Genomic DNA, 14,168 nt, shown 5'->3' on the forward strand with positions numbered 1-14,168 from the left:
TGGCTGTTGGGATTGTATTTACTTGGAAACATTTGTGGTGTGTACTAGGTCAGGATCCAGCTCCTTACAGAAATGCAAACAGCTATTGACGAACACATGACTTCTGGAAGAAGACAACAAATTCCTCTCCTACCCCTTTTCCTTAAGCACACTGATAATGACCGTGCACGAGTACATCCCAACAGACCTGTTGCACGCCGGGGAAGGATGCTGTCAAAGCTGATTTCTTAGGAAGCACTGCAAGGAAGAGTTTCCATGGAAAGTGCACAACTTTCTTGGAATATGTCTTCAGAAAAAGGCAACAAGATGCCACCGAGCATGGCTATGGTACAAAAGGACACAACACAAACTGGTCACCAAGTAGTTTCTTCCATCATCCAAGATCTTACGGGTACAGAGGTTACATTTTGAAGAAAAGGATGCCTTCCTTAGCCTTCCTTCTTTTTCTCATGGTCCCAAGCATTTGGATGTTGCTGTTTTAGAGAAGAAATCTTGGAATTCAACAGTGTTTCTGTTGCAGAGTCAGTAAGGAAAACAAGAGTTTTAAAAGAATGAAAATATAGTGCCAGTAGCTGGGGATGCTTTGGAGATCAGAGTGAGCTGACTACTTGACTAAACTATCTGCCCTGTCAGAGATCACTTGTGCAGCTCTAAGTCACTTGGTCTCCCAGTGCCTCAGTTTCCCATCTGTAAAAACACAACTGGGTTACACTCCTTCAAGTCAAAGAGATGTTATGATGATAAATACATTAAAAAGTTCTACAGAAGTCAGATATTTTTGAACAAGAGCTGCAAGTGACTTAAGATAAGTTAACCATAGATAGCATGTGTTGTACTTTTTGTAGCAACAGGGTTTTACACTTAGAGACTGTAACTGTGTGTAGGAAACCATCATGTTTTCAGAGGATATCAAGATTTACAGAAAAGACCACTGTAAAGTAGGCTGCTCTTCCAAGCCCTAGGGAGGCATGTTAAGAAACAATTTCAGCTCTTTGTGGACATTTAACTACAGACTAAATTTGCATCTAAGCTTACGTGTTTGTGCACCCAGTGTTTGCCATATCCACACTATAAGCATCCACTGCCCGTGAATACACTTTTGTATCCGCATCTCCACAAGGTCAGCAGTAGCAAGAGCAAGGTGGCGGGCTTCCTGGAGGTGTATCCCTGGTCCTTAGCGTGGAACTAATTTCAGGGATTTTTTTAATTCTAGTTCCTGGTATACAGGGAAAAACCTTCCCAGTATTTCCATGTCTCTTTACGGTATTGTTTGTAGTCATAAAACATTTAGCTCAGATACTTGATATGCTTCTTGCTTAGCACAGCCCTTGCTTTGGTCCTTCCCAGACAGTGTCAAACACAGAACCAGTACAGAGGATGACCTGGTTTCACCTGCAGCATACCTGAAATGATGGAAGGATATAGTTAAGAGGCTTTCAAAAGGGAAAGCATGCATGACAGAAGGAAGATATCCATGGCATGTTGCTGTCATTGCAGATTTCTTTTGTGCGTAACAATAAAAAAGAAGCAGTGCACAAAAATTAGGCCTGAAGTGATCAGTAGTAGATCTGGAAGTAATTCAGGACGAGGGTTAGCTTCCTCAAGCTATGCAGATTCAGTGCTATCTGAAAACCAGCTTTTTGTCAAAAATGAATTTATTCAGAGATTACAGGTCAACCATAGGCTCTGTGTTGAAGGAAGTTTATTAATGTATTGGTTTGTCTACGCATAATAGTAGCAGCTCTGAAATAACAGACTCCACAAGCTTTAGTGGAGCCACTGATGGTGCTCATGCCTAGAGTTGTCAGCTGTGGGGTGGACTTGAAATCTAATGCAAACACACAAGCCCTGAGTGCTATGAGGAAGTCCTTCTTAGATGTTTAAAGTCCTCCTAGAACTGCACTGAAAAACACTTCATTGTCTTTGCCTGCGTCTTTGAGATAGCTTTAAAACACTCCTTCAGGAGTCCTGTTGAGATCCTCAGTCACGATAAACTCTGCAGAAAGTGGCCACCTATGACACAGCTCATTTATTCCATGTTTAGCCTGCAGTTACCTGCTTCTTAGCACAGCTTGTGCCACTGAGCAAATTATTTGTTCAGTCCAGGTCTGTGTACATTTCTTGAAGAAATTTTGTTGAGATTGTGGGTGATTAAGCTCTGAGCTGAATGTTGTCTCTATTTTTTGGTAAATCACCCCTGTAATGCTGACCTGCATCATCCTGCTAACATCTAGGCTCAATAGATATGCTTCCATCCTTTCAAAATTACCGATGATCATGAAAATTAGGGTTTAGTTATAGGCTAGTAATAGGTTACTAGAATTTTGTGTAGTTTACTCACATTTGAAATGTGATACCAATTGACTTCAGGCTTTGTTAGTGAAAAGGTATTTCATTTTAAGTTTAAAATATGTCGTAATTGAAAGCTGGTGTAGTAAGTGTTTGCACAGTGAAGTCACTATCCGTGACCAAGGCTTCGAAATATAACATTAAGATGAAGAAAGTGAAATGGTGTATAGTAAATGTGTTTGTTTAAATCAGATTTGGCTCTGAGTATTTTTTTTTGATTTGTTATTCTCAGTGGCCTCTGTTCTGCAGATTACTCATCGGTACTCTGGCCTCAATCCAACTAAAGTACTTAAGTAAGTCATAACTTTAACTAACACAAATAATCCTGTATTCAATGCCAGTGAATTAAGACCCACGTAAATGTGGGCTCACACTTGCTCTTCTTTTCCATTCACTTCAAATTAGCGGATGCTTACCTGTTTTTTTACCATTAATATTATCTTAATCTGTTCTTTGTTTGTTTGTTTGTTTTAATGTACGTTTGTCACAACAAAGTATCTCCTGTAATCCTGCTTATTACCTGATTACTGCGGCTCTCTCCAGCAATAATTTCCCCTTGCCCTTAACCGTGCCCCTCAGCATGGTAAGAGGTAGGTCCTGTTTCAAAGACACTAAGGAGCACTCAAGCATATGTGTGAAAACAGCTGAAGTACATCTTTTCAAGCATATATGATAAAAAACATTTAAGACAAGAACACTTAAAAACTCTGGAATAGATTAAAACCAAGTGGCATCCCCGTGTTTGCAGAATCAGGTAGTGTGCTTGTAACATCAGTGTTCTTAATAAACTCAGGTTAGTTCGTCACAGGTACTTAACTTTTTTGAACTTTGTGTTCAAAAGGACAGAATTTAAATTGTTGGGCTGTTTGATTAATAATATATGCTGATACTACTGATGCAGACCCCACCTATATTCTGCATGAGTAATCTGAGGAATGAATATGCACCACAAAGGCTAATTAATGACGAGACTCAGAGCTCTGCCTTATCTGAGTTGCACAGTGATACAGGATCGGACACACAACTAGAGATTAGAGGTTTTATAAACAAATCCTGCCTCTTCTCCACTCTGCCTTGACTTCCCTGTAAGAATTTAGCTGGGGATCTAGACTATTCCTTGGTCTTTTACTTCCCTTGAAGTTTATTTTTTAGAAGTGCTTTACTCTTCTGTCATTGGTACCTTTTTTTTTTTTTTCCTCAAGGCGAGGTGCTGCAGGACACTGTGCATAAGATAGGTTCTTTGTTTCTGGTGTTAGGTCAAAGGAAGTTTTATAAATCCATCCTGTCTCTCAATTAAGTCAGTGACAGAACTCACCGGGATTAAACTGCAAGTTCATTTCCATACAGAAATATTTAGGAAAGGCTCTCTGCTAAAAATGTGAAGTCAGTCTGCACATTCAGTTCACATGTCTTCAGGGTAAACAGATTTCAACACTCAGAACCATAATTGCAGTGAAGATTTAGTAGAAATGCAAGTTGTCCGTTTCATCATCTTTCCTAGTGCTGAATGAACTCCTCTATTCCTTTTATGTTGGGTTTTTTTTTAAGGATTTGGCTAAATTTCATTATTGTTCCATTTATGTTACCCATTTAACCTACTAAATATCCCCGACTGTGACTGCTTATCACTAATTAACTCTGTAAAGTAATTAATATTATAGCTACTGTTCTGTGGGGAGGATACCTGCAGTGGGAAGCTAGTTACTAGTTTAAAAATGCAATATATAATTGTTCTGTATTCCGTGTCAAAAGACTCCTGCTTAGGACCGCTGAGTGAGTCATACTCTGATGATGTTGGGATGAAGAAAAAAATCCTTTCAAGGTAGAGTTCTTATCTGATGGCAAACTCTGTTCAAGGTGTTTTAAAATTAAATCATTAGAGCCATCTTCAACCTCACCATACAGTATTAGAAACAGATATATAGAGATATATATACACTTGCTCCATCACTTTCATACCTGCTGCCGGATAGTTGTGTCTCTAGTTCTTTGAGGGCCTTGCAGATTAGGGACAGAGCACTGAACTGACACCAGTAAGGATCCAGTGGGGAACATACAGTGCCAATACGGGGTGCATTTTCAGTGCCAGGTTTTGTTACGGGATTTGGTTACTGTGTTCGAAACAAATTATAATCTCTGAGTTGTCACCACCTTCGTTTATACATGCTACGCACTGATATGATTATAGCATTTAATATTTCAAAAGCCTTTTTAAGACTAGAGCAGATTTTCTTGCATCCTTTCCAGGTACAGGAAGAAAAAAGCTTGAATCCAGTATTTTTGTGTGAGGCATCCCCTTCCTTACTAGTTTGTTTGGTGCTGGAACAGAGGGTCCTTAGAATAAATGGTAGCAACTACAATTCCTGCACAGCTGCTGTGTTCACTCCGAGCTTTTCGAGGTAAGGAGGACTTTGTAGCAGAACCAGGCCCAGCGCTCTTCACTGGGACTGACCGTGTTCTCTAGCCACCTGTGACCCCCCAGTCAGCCTTTTTGCTGTGCGGTTAGTGTTTTTAAATACAGGAGGGATCCACGATGGAATCCTAAGCCTACTGATTCTAGCTGTCGTAAGCCACTGGTATCCGTTATCACACTCTAGCAGAAAACAAGTAGGAGTTTCATTTACAGTTTAACCAACAGATGAAAGCTTTTTTTCCTGTTAACTTCTTTTTCCACTTCATGAACCAGACTAAATTAAACCAAAAATAAGCAGCAAGTGTTTTAAATTAATTTTGCACAGATTGCAACAGAATAAGCATATCTATGACATACATTTGGAAAAATTCTAAGTTGTCCATTGACAGCTCATCAGGGGAAGAGCTGTTAACTACTTGAGTTGTACAGAACTGTAATTGTAGTAAGGAGCACTAGCAAATGGTGGGAAAATTACCATTTGTCGTTTACTCTTGCATTCAAAATGGGTTTGCCTTGATTTGCATTTAGATGGGAATTCCTTCTTGTTGCTCTTCAATCCATTAGGTTTTATAAGGTATGTAGCTTTTTTTTTTTTTCCTAAAGTATTTCGAAGGGCATTCAGTTTTACTGCTGAACTGAGCTTGCAGGTGGCACCCCAAGCATATCGGTGTTAAGCCTTCATTGATCAGAATGAAAGGAGGAGTAGAAAAGTCAGGAAAAGCTTTGAGAAAGGCAGCCTTGAAATTACCTGGAAATGCCTATTTCTAAATAAAGCACAGGTAACGTTTTTGTTGCAATGCTTGAATAAGCCTGTTCCACATAGACTTGTGATTTGCAGCCGCATTTCTTTTTTTTTAGGTTGTTCCTTCTATTCCTACCCAGTCATCAAAGACTAATATGTAATCTTTATTATTACTCAAACAATATTTGCTTTAGATTTTTTCTAAATTAGAATGAAGGTTACTTGTTGGGGGGACAATGCAAATTTACATTTGTATATAGATTGTTAGTAAACGGGCTATAAAGGGTTTATAAATATATAAAGAGTTCTCATTGAATTATCATACTAAGACTAAATGTATTTTTCTAAAGATTGGACAAAAATAGAAACAAAAGAAAGTAAGTCTGGAAAAGACATTAAAAATTCATTTTCCCCCACAGCACAATCAACTATATGTAAATAATTCCAAACTGATTTTTATTGTAACCTGTTGCTAAAAACCTCCTGTGACAGATTTTACAGTTTTTTTCAGCAAAGTGTGCTGGTGCTTCACTGTTGTTGCGTTCAGAAAGTTCTCCCAAAGTCCAGTCTAAGACTTCATTGCTAGAGGCTAAGTAGGTGATTTCTTATCCATAGCCAGTCAACCCAGGAGACAGTTTATCACTTTTCTTCCTGCAAACACACATTATATTTGGAGACTGTTAAATATTTTCCTTCAGTCTTCCCCCCCTCCCCCAGTAAGAAACTGGGAGGTTTTCAAGTCCTTTATAGGTCATGTTTTCTGAAATCCCGTATCATTGTTGTTGCTTTTCTTTGAACTCTCTTGATTCATTCTCAAATCCAATGCCCAAAACTGAATGCAGGATCCCGGCTGGCATCTAACTTGGGAATGTGTGGGACAGATTCTTCATGTCTTACCTGTAACACCTTTGTCGATAGTGTGATTTTTTTTTTTTCCAAGAATCTGACATTGCTGTCTGACATTTAGTTTCATTCTCAGTCTTTTCCTTGCAAGACTGCTGCAAGCCAATCCTTTCCTGTTTTATTTTTGCATTTGATTATTGTGTAATGTGCTCTACTTACCCATATCAAAGTGCATTCTGTTTTTCAAAGCACTGCAGCAATTCTCAAGATTATTTTAAGTTCTAAGGCTACCCCTAAAAAAGCAGTGTCTTTTACCATTGAGTCATTTGAAAATGCGATCAGGTTATTCATTATTCCCTCATCAAGTCATCAGTGAAAACACTGAATGATATTAGATAGAACACAGACCTCTCTGGAACCCTCTCTTAAACCCCGGCAGTTAGATAAAGAAATCTTACTACCTTCCTTGTGAATATTCTTGTGACCTTTAGCAGTCATTTCATCTAGACTATCTGGCTGGCTTCGTGAGTGTCATACAAGGTAGTGTCAAAAGTCCTGTTAACTTGTGCTGCATCTGCTTACCACAAGACTTCCAGCCTGTAATTCAAGTGTCTGAGATTGGCTCGGCATTGTTTATACACGTTGGCTGTTACTGATGATCTTTCTTTCCTCTGACTAATTAAAATGGGTGTATTTGTTCTCTTATCCATCTTGGAATCAACGTTAACGTGGAGTGGTTTATAGTTTCTTGGCTCCCTCCCCCACCTTCCCTTACAGATAGATATGCTAAGCAGAATGAACCTGACCAAATGGAGATCTAGAGATCCAGTCGGTACAGTGACTGCAAATCCTTTTATCCCAAGTAGTTGTCTCAAACAGGCCATGTGAATGATGTCCTAGAAACGTTCGTTTCTCCACTGGCTGCAGAAGCAGCAGCCTAGGGTAACTTGTTCAATATGAAAAGCTACACAGCAGGTGTCACTCAAAGCACTTGGACGCAGCTGGTCTGATCCCAATGAACGCATTCCTCCTAATTCAGGGAGGCAGGATGGCAGGAAACTACATCAATCTTTTGCTGATGTTAATTGCTGTTCACATCCCTGAACTGTCCCTACAGTTTAAATACTTAGTGTGTTCTTACGAAAATAATGGGATTTGTTCAAGAGGACATAGGACCAAAAGAACTCCTAGATTATCAGATAGGTTTTAACATATTCATTATAAGTGCATGTATAATTTACAGAACTGATTTTGCTTCTACAGAGTATTAGTCATTCCCTTTACCCTAGACAGCTAAATAAAACAGGCAAAGTAAGAAGTTATTAAAATTGACGTTCCAGCCTTCCCAGAAGTCTTAAAACCTCTTTTGTTTACATCCACCTTTTTATAACTTTTGCTGTTTTATCAACCTTGGGTTGTTTTACTTTGGCTCTACGAAGATTGCTGGCACTACTGTATTAAGCTTCTGTATCAGCATTACATTGTAGCTCCGTGGGTTTTGGCATAAGTAATGCCCCTGTCAAAACTGAACTGAAACCTGGCAAAGAAGAAATGTATTCAGGCAGTTTTGGTTTTGAATATATTTATCTTCTGAACTTTAATATACAAAACTAATTTTGCTTAGCCGTATTTAGTATACAAAGTATATACTATCTTGTCGCATCAGGGATCTCAAACAGTTAAAATGGATTACCCAACGCACTGTGATAGCAAACTTTTAAACCATAATATAGACAAATCCCTTGGTTATAGTTAATAGAAACAGTAGAACAAACAGTCACAATAAACAGGTATTGAAATGTTACAATATATAATAACATCTTGGTGGGAATTATAGGTCCTTTTAATGAGAGATCTTTTCCCTGTCTGTAACCAGTAATCCTTTTGTAAAATGACAGGCAGAGTTTGTAGAGAGACATAATACCTAAGACCGTTAAAAATGCCTGCTAATTTGTCTAATGCTGTAGTAGGTCACAATGAACAAGATGGTGTTTTCACCATTGATTTAAGCTGATTTAAGAGTGGGTTGTTTCCAGAAGGTGTAGTCCCACTGTCCCTCCTGCCCTTGTCCCCTTGTGCCAGTGCTAGCTGATACAGCTGCACGGTGAGCTGGATCAGGAACTGATCTGGATAAAACACAGTCTTTTTTTTTAGTCCCTTTGGTTTTCAGCTGCATCAGTTTCCTGTTCTGACTCACTGTTGCCTACAAGCCAAAAGGAGCTAGAATGCAAAGTGAGGAGCAAAATGAATGCCATGATCAGCAGCTTGTTCCAAAATTGGTTTAAACAAATTGTGAGACTGCAGGCAGAGCGAAGGATGGAGTCCCAGCCTTCAGTTAAGCAGTGTGGATGTTACAACATAGCTATGTTTCCATTACAAATCTCTGTTATAGATTAAATTACTGCCTTGATAATTATCTTGAGTTTCTCATAGTACTCTTGGTTTGGACATGGATTCTGCCACTGTAAAACCCTGATCTTGCAGGAAGCTCTGAGGTTCACAGTGCAGTGTAGCTTCTTGCATGGAACGGGCTTAACTGACCTCTTATAAGCGTATCCATGTTTTGTAGCAGGTGAAATGCAATGTGCACCTTGGAAGACTCGGTGTCACTTCCAGCTATGTCCAGCCTTGGAGTTGTATTTCCTCATGGCTAATAATTATGGGGAGATAAATACTAGATAATTATGGGGAGTAAATACTTGTTTTAAAAAAAGAAAGAAAATCATGGCAGTTATTTCCAACCAGGTATGTCACCTTATTCTTCTTTTATTTTGGTCAGCAAAAGATGTTAAAAACTCTTATCAATACCAAGGTACATGATAAGGAAGATAAAATATTTAGAGTTTTTAAAGATAGCTCCCAGAGATAATTAAAAACTTCTAAAGCATTTTAATTAGTAAGCTGAAAAAATTATAAATTAATATGAACTGCTTTGGCATGTTCTGCAACTGGTCAGAGTATTTACTGAAATCCGAGAAGTCTTTTAAAAATACAACTAGGAATTAAATATTTTAGGATTTTCATTCTAAAGGATCTTTATAGTAGAGAAGCACTGGGTATTGTTAACTTCTTTGTCTATCCTTAAAAGTGTCCCTAGAAAGTGGCACCTTGGGAAAAAGAAGCTGAAACCAGGAGCTGGCTTCCTCAATTGAAACTTCTTGAGAAATGACAGACAGCTTTCTACTTTCTCATTATTTTTGGCTCTCTCCTCCCATTATAGCTTTAATTCTAATTATCTTTCATACTTTCCTATGTCATATGTGCATTACTGTGCTATCCTACATCCTTTCAACCCTCCCTCCTTGAAGGACTCGCTAAACTTTTGAAGCTTGAGCCTCTCCTTAGGGACCAATAGATTTTAAATGTTCTCTAATGGCTCCTGTGACTCCTTTGGAGCACCATGCACACGTGGCTGCCCACAAGATCTATTATTGCCATTGCCAAAGAAATAATCTGTTTATTCACCTCTACAGCTTCCATGTCCTGCTGGGCTTCCTAAACAGTCTGTGGGGACCTATTCATTATAGTTAAGGAATCCTAGCTATAGCTTACCACATCTCGGTGTCTAAATAAATCTAAATGATATATCTATTTCAGCCATCCCCTTATTTCCATTGATTCTGCTGTAGGCTGGTTAAAAAGCGCTGGTTAAAAGCTCAGACGCCAACTTGTAAAGCTGGGTGCAATAAATCCCGTTCTTGGTATGCAGAAATCTCCCATGGTGTAAACTCCATCCTTCAGACACTGGTAACAGCAAGTGGTTTGGGCTGTAAGCATTAAGTGCTCAGGTCCCTGAGGGCAAGCTCAGGGTGTTACACCACCTCACACACACAGCAGTTGAGAACAGCTCCGAAATACAGCCTGTAGTGACAGCACTGTAGTGACGGCAAGGGCGGGAGGGCGGGAGGGGCAGTTATTTTAATTTTTTTTTCGGTTCCTCAAGAACTGTTTTTAAAGTAGGATCATCTAGTCTGATCTGATGCACAATGTCAATTGGAATTTCGTTTAATGATCCCTGGGTCGCGTCTCCCCTCACTCCTGGCTGAGGTTAGGCACGTCAGGCCGCGGGCGCCCCGCCCGCAGGGCCGCCTCCCCTCCTCAGGGGCTGCTCCGGGGGTTTGCCACAGCTTGGATAAACCGCGACTTGCTCGGAAGAGGCCGACATTCGGGCTAATCTTGAATTGGAACTTCTGGAACGTCTAAATGAAAGCGAGCGCGTCGTTCCCAGAGCGGCTACCCCGGGAGAGCGGCTCGGCCCAGTGCGGGAGCTCCCTGTCACACACGGGGGAAACCCCCATCAACACCATCATCCCCCTCCATCCCCCCCCCGCGGGGGGGAGTGGAACTGTCGGCTTCCCCGCCGCTGCCTTGCAGGTGAACGCGCGGGGCCATACCAACCCCATCTCGCAGGAGGAGCAGAGGAATCTCCTCCACTCCGCCTCCTCTTGCGCCGCTCAAATCCAAGGCGGCCAGGCCAACAGCCGAGCCCGCAGAGCGGGCTGCGAAAGGCGGTTGGCGTGGCAGCGCTCCTGGGGCAATAAACCTCTCCCTCCTCCCCCTCCCTTTTGCACGCGGAAGTGGTAGTTACCTTCTCCTCCCGCTGTTGACCAACGGGCTTGACTGCAGCAAAATGGAACGTACCAATCTCTCCACTGGAGGGGGGGGGCGGGGGAGAGGCGGCGGCGAGGTGTGGCGGGAAGCGCTGTCCTGCGGAAGGCGGTCCGGCCTCCCCGTGCGCCCGAGGGCCGCCAGCGGCCGCTCCCTCCGTGAGGGGCAGAGGCGGCGCCTGCAGGAGGCACGGCCGCGGCGAGCCCGGGGCCCGCAGGGTTAATGGGCTGGGCGCAGCCGCCGCCGCCGCGAAGGGGGGAGGAAGGGCGAGTCCTGGTTCCTCCACCCTCAGTGTGTGCGGTGTGTGTGGAAGAGGCAGCGCACACCGAGCCGAGCGTGCGTTGGGAGGCCGAGGGGCAGCCGCCGCCGCCGCCCGGCCTCAGCGCCGTCCCGCCTTCCCTGCCCTGCGCGCTCGGCGGGAACCGCGCCAGCCGCCCCCTCAGCGCCGCCGCGCCGGGCTGCTCCGATGCCGCCGCGGGGCCGGTGAGTCCGTGCCTGGATGCTCATCTCCTTCTCCTTTCTTCCCTCCCGCAGGCGGCGGCAGCGGCTCCGGCTCCCTCTCAGCTCCCGGCCGCCTCTGAAGGGATGCTGGAGAAACTAGAGCTCGAAGATGAAGGTAAAAATTCAAGAGAGGGGGGGCCCAGGGCCGGGTCGGTGGGCGCCCACACCCCCGCCGGGCTCCGGGCAACGGGGTATCCCCGGGGAGGGGCCCGCCCCGGAGGGGCTGCGCCATGCCCGGGCCCTGCGCTGGCCGTGCCCTTGCAGGGCGGGTCGCAGCCTTCACCCCGCGGCCCGGGCCCTCTGCGGTGCTTTGTCCCGCCGGCGGTGGCTGCAGCCCCATCGCCTGTCGCCGCTTAGCTGGTGGCACCACATGCCTGCGCCCCCCGGGCCGCGGCCGCTTCGGCGGGGTGCGCTGGTGCTCCGCAGCCCGGCCGGGCAGGGTCCCCGGCACCGGGGGCGGGGGGGGGGGGGGGTCAGCCTTCGTGGCATCCCCTCTGCCTTCCTTTAAAACACTCATTCTCTTCGGGTACGTCTGCGATACCAAATATAGGCTTTGAGAGCGAGGTGCGAGCAGGGATGGCGAGCTTTTTCAACTAAAGCTTCTGCTCCTTATGGATACGCACACATCTGTTAAAAGCGAGCAGCTGTGAACTGGATTTTCCTTGTGTGGCTGCTCTCTTAACGGTGTTCTTAGCTGTCCTGTTAGAGCTGCAGCTTTAACAGAGTTTGCTGTTCTTGAGAGGGGAACTCCTGGCAAGTTTTTTCTGTCTTGCAAGCACTAATCTGTGATGTGGAGAAGCACGAATGTTTTTTTTTCTCCAACTTGCACAAAGCATTCTTATCTTTGAAAGATGTGTGTTCAATATCTTGAGCTTTCATTTTCATAAGGGATTAGATGAGTGAGTGGATGCAAATGTGGACACATAGCTAATCTCTATGCTCAGTATTTTAAAGTGGTTAAGACTTTATAGGATGCGTTTTCTGGAGTTGGTAACTGCTGTTGCAAAACATAGCACACATATTTAAGGAAAACTTTGAAAATATTGTAGGCTGAATCATTCTGTGAAAAGAAATCTAAGCTGGTATGCTAATAAACCAGCCTTTTGGTTACTGGCATGCTGTCTGCAGTTGCGGGCCTGGTCTGAAAAAGTAACACCTTGTATTCTGAGCTTTCTGTGTGTGAAAAAAGGAAGTTCATAACTATTGTATTCTTTAAGCTTTTTGGGGGGAGTCCAGACAGAGTCTGAATTGCAGTTAAATATTTGTGCCTTTGTGAATGTTAAATGTGATTGAACATTCATATTTGGTGCAGAGGATTTCTTGCAAACTGTAGCTCTGTTTTTCCTCACACTGTTTAACTGTTTTAGTTAGGCCTTCATTTTATGCTTATGGAAACTTAGAAAGTTACCAGTTTATGTATTGCTTTTTACATAAAGCTTGTTACTGCTAGATAGGAGATTCTAAAACCTGCTGAATCACTAATAGCTAAGCCATTTTAAAAGCTGTCTTAAACATCTTACAAATTTAGATATTTGAGAAGGATGTCTAGGTTAAAAAAACCCAAACCCTCAGTTTTGAAATGCCTTTGTAATTTTAACAGCGTAACATACTATTATTTGGAGACACTTGGTTAAGCTGAGTACGTGTATGTGTCTTCTAAAATGCTGTAAAAAGCCAAGTTCTTCAGAAAGTTTGGTGGTTTGAAAAATTTTTTTCCCTGGTTTTCAATCTACTGTTTCACAATGTCTCTTAATTTATTTGGCTTTAAAACTAAGGCTTTGTCTGTGAGTGCTCAGGCTGAGTGAGTGAGAGCAGTTCGGGGATCTGTCAAAAGATAATGCCTAATAGCAAACCTGTGACCAGTTTAAAGTAGTATGTGAATTTTGAAAGGAAGCAGTTGCCTTAACTAGCCTTTCAGACTTAATGAAAACCTAGTTTTATGCCTAATTTTAAACCCAAGTGGAAAAAGGATGTAGAGTGCTGTATTCAGAAGGTGAGATGTAAGTAAAATTAAAGTGTGTGAATGTCAGACCAAAACTTACTGTCCAGAATGCTTCTGTATGAGGAGGCCTATAAAAGGAGAATCATAGAAAATTGACATGGAGATGGAAATGTGGCAGCTTAGTTGCAGTACGTGTTTTATGACCTAATTTTTTGCGCTAGTTGCTGTAGTTGTTTCTGCTAATATTGAGGGTGGAGGAGTAAAATGACATTTGATGGTATTCACTTTTTTGTTGGATGGCAAGTAGCAAGTTCTCAGTTGAGAAACTTCTTTGAAATCTTGCTAAGATTTTGTTAAATGGCTGTAGCCTCACTGTAGAACTGATGATCTTTTGTCAGACTTAGGCTCTCCACTGCTACAAAATTGTGGGTTAAGTGAGAAGTTTGGAACTTGTTTTGAAACTGCTTTCCTGACTGCCTCTACTTTTGAGTATTTGCTCTTGCTAGCTTTCCAGTTTCTGTATCCATCAACAGTTGCTAACTATCTTGTGTATCAAATTATGCTGCAGTTTTCTTGAAACAGAGAGCTTAATAAAAAGGGCTGAAAAAATGAGGCTCAATGTGCACTGAATGCCATCCAGTATGCTGAAATAGATTTTTGTTTGTCACTCTCCTCAAAGGTTACACAAATGGGAAAGTGAAAGCAGAGAAGGCATTCGTTTAGTTTGAATTCTAATTAAGAGGGTCAAATTGAAAAAATGGTACTAAAAA

The 14,168-nt window shown here is 42.5% G+C and overlaps 1 protein-coding gene across 5 annotated transcripts in view; it reads left to right on the plus strand.

Moving 5' to 3' along the window:
• Positions 1–14,168, plus strand: part of PRKAG2 (protein kinase AMP-activated non-catalytic subunit gamma 2) — a 223,167-nt gene that overhangs the window by 159,154 nt on the left and 49,845 nt on the right. For 3 of the 5 annotated variants that reach the window (XM_040592754.1, XM_040592755.1, XM_040592757.1), the window contains one exon: positions 11,490–11,571. In XM_040592754.1, coding sequence (XP_040448688.1) covers positions 11,490–11,571 — 82 coding nt within the window. Of the gene's footprint in view, positions 1–2,618; positions 2,643–11,193; positions 11,292–11,489; positions 11,572–14,168 lie in introns of those variants that run through there. The other 2 variants (XM_040592759.1, XM_040592756.1) reach the window with 2 other exon arrangements.

This window comes from Falco naumanni, chromosome 4 (assembly GCF_017639655.2).
Source record: "Falco naumanni isolate bFalNau1 chromosome 4, bFalNau1.pat, whole genome shotgun sequence".
Classification (NCBI taxonomy): Eukaryota; Metazoa; Chordata; class Aves; order Falconiformes; family Falconidae; genus Falco; species Falco naumanni.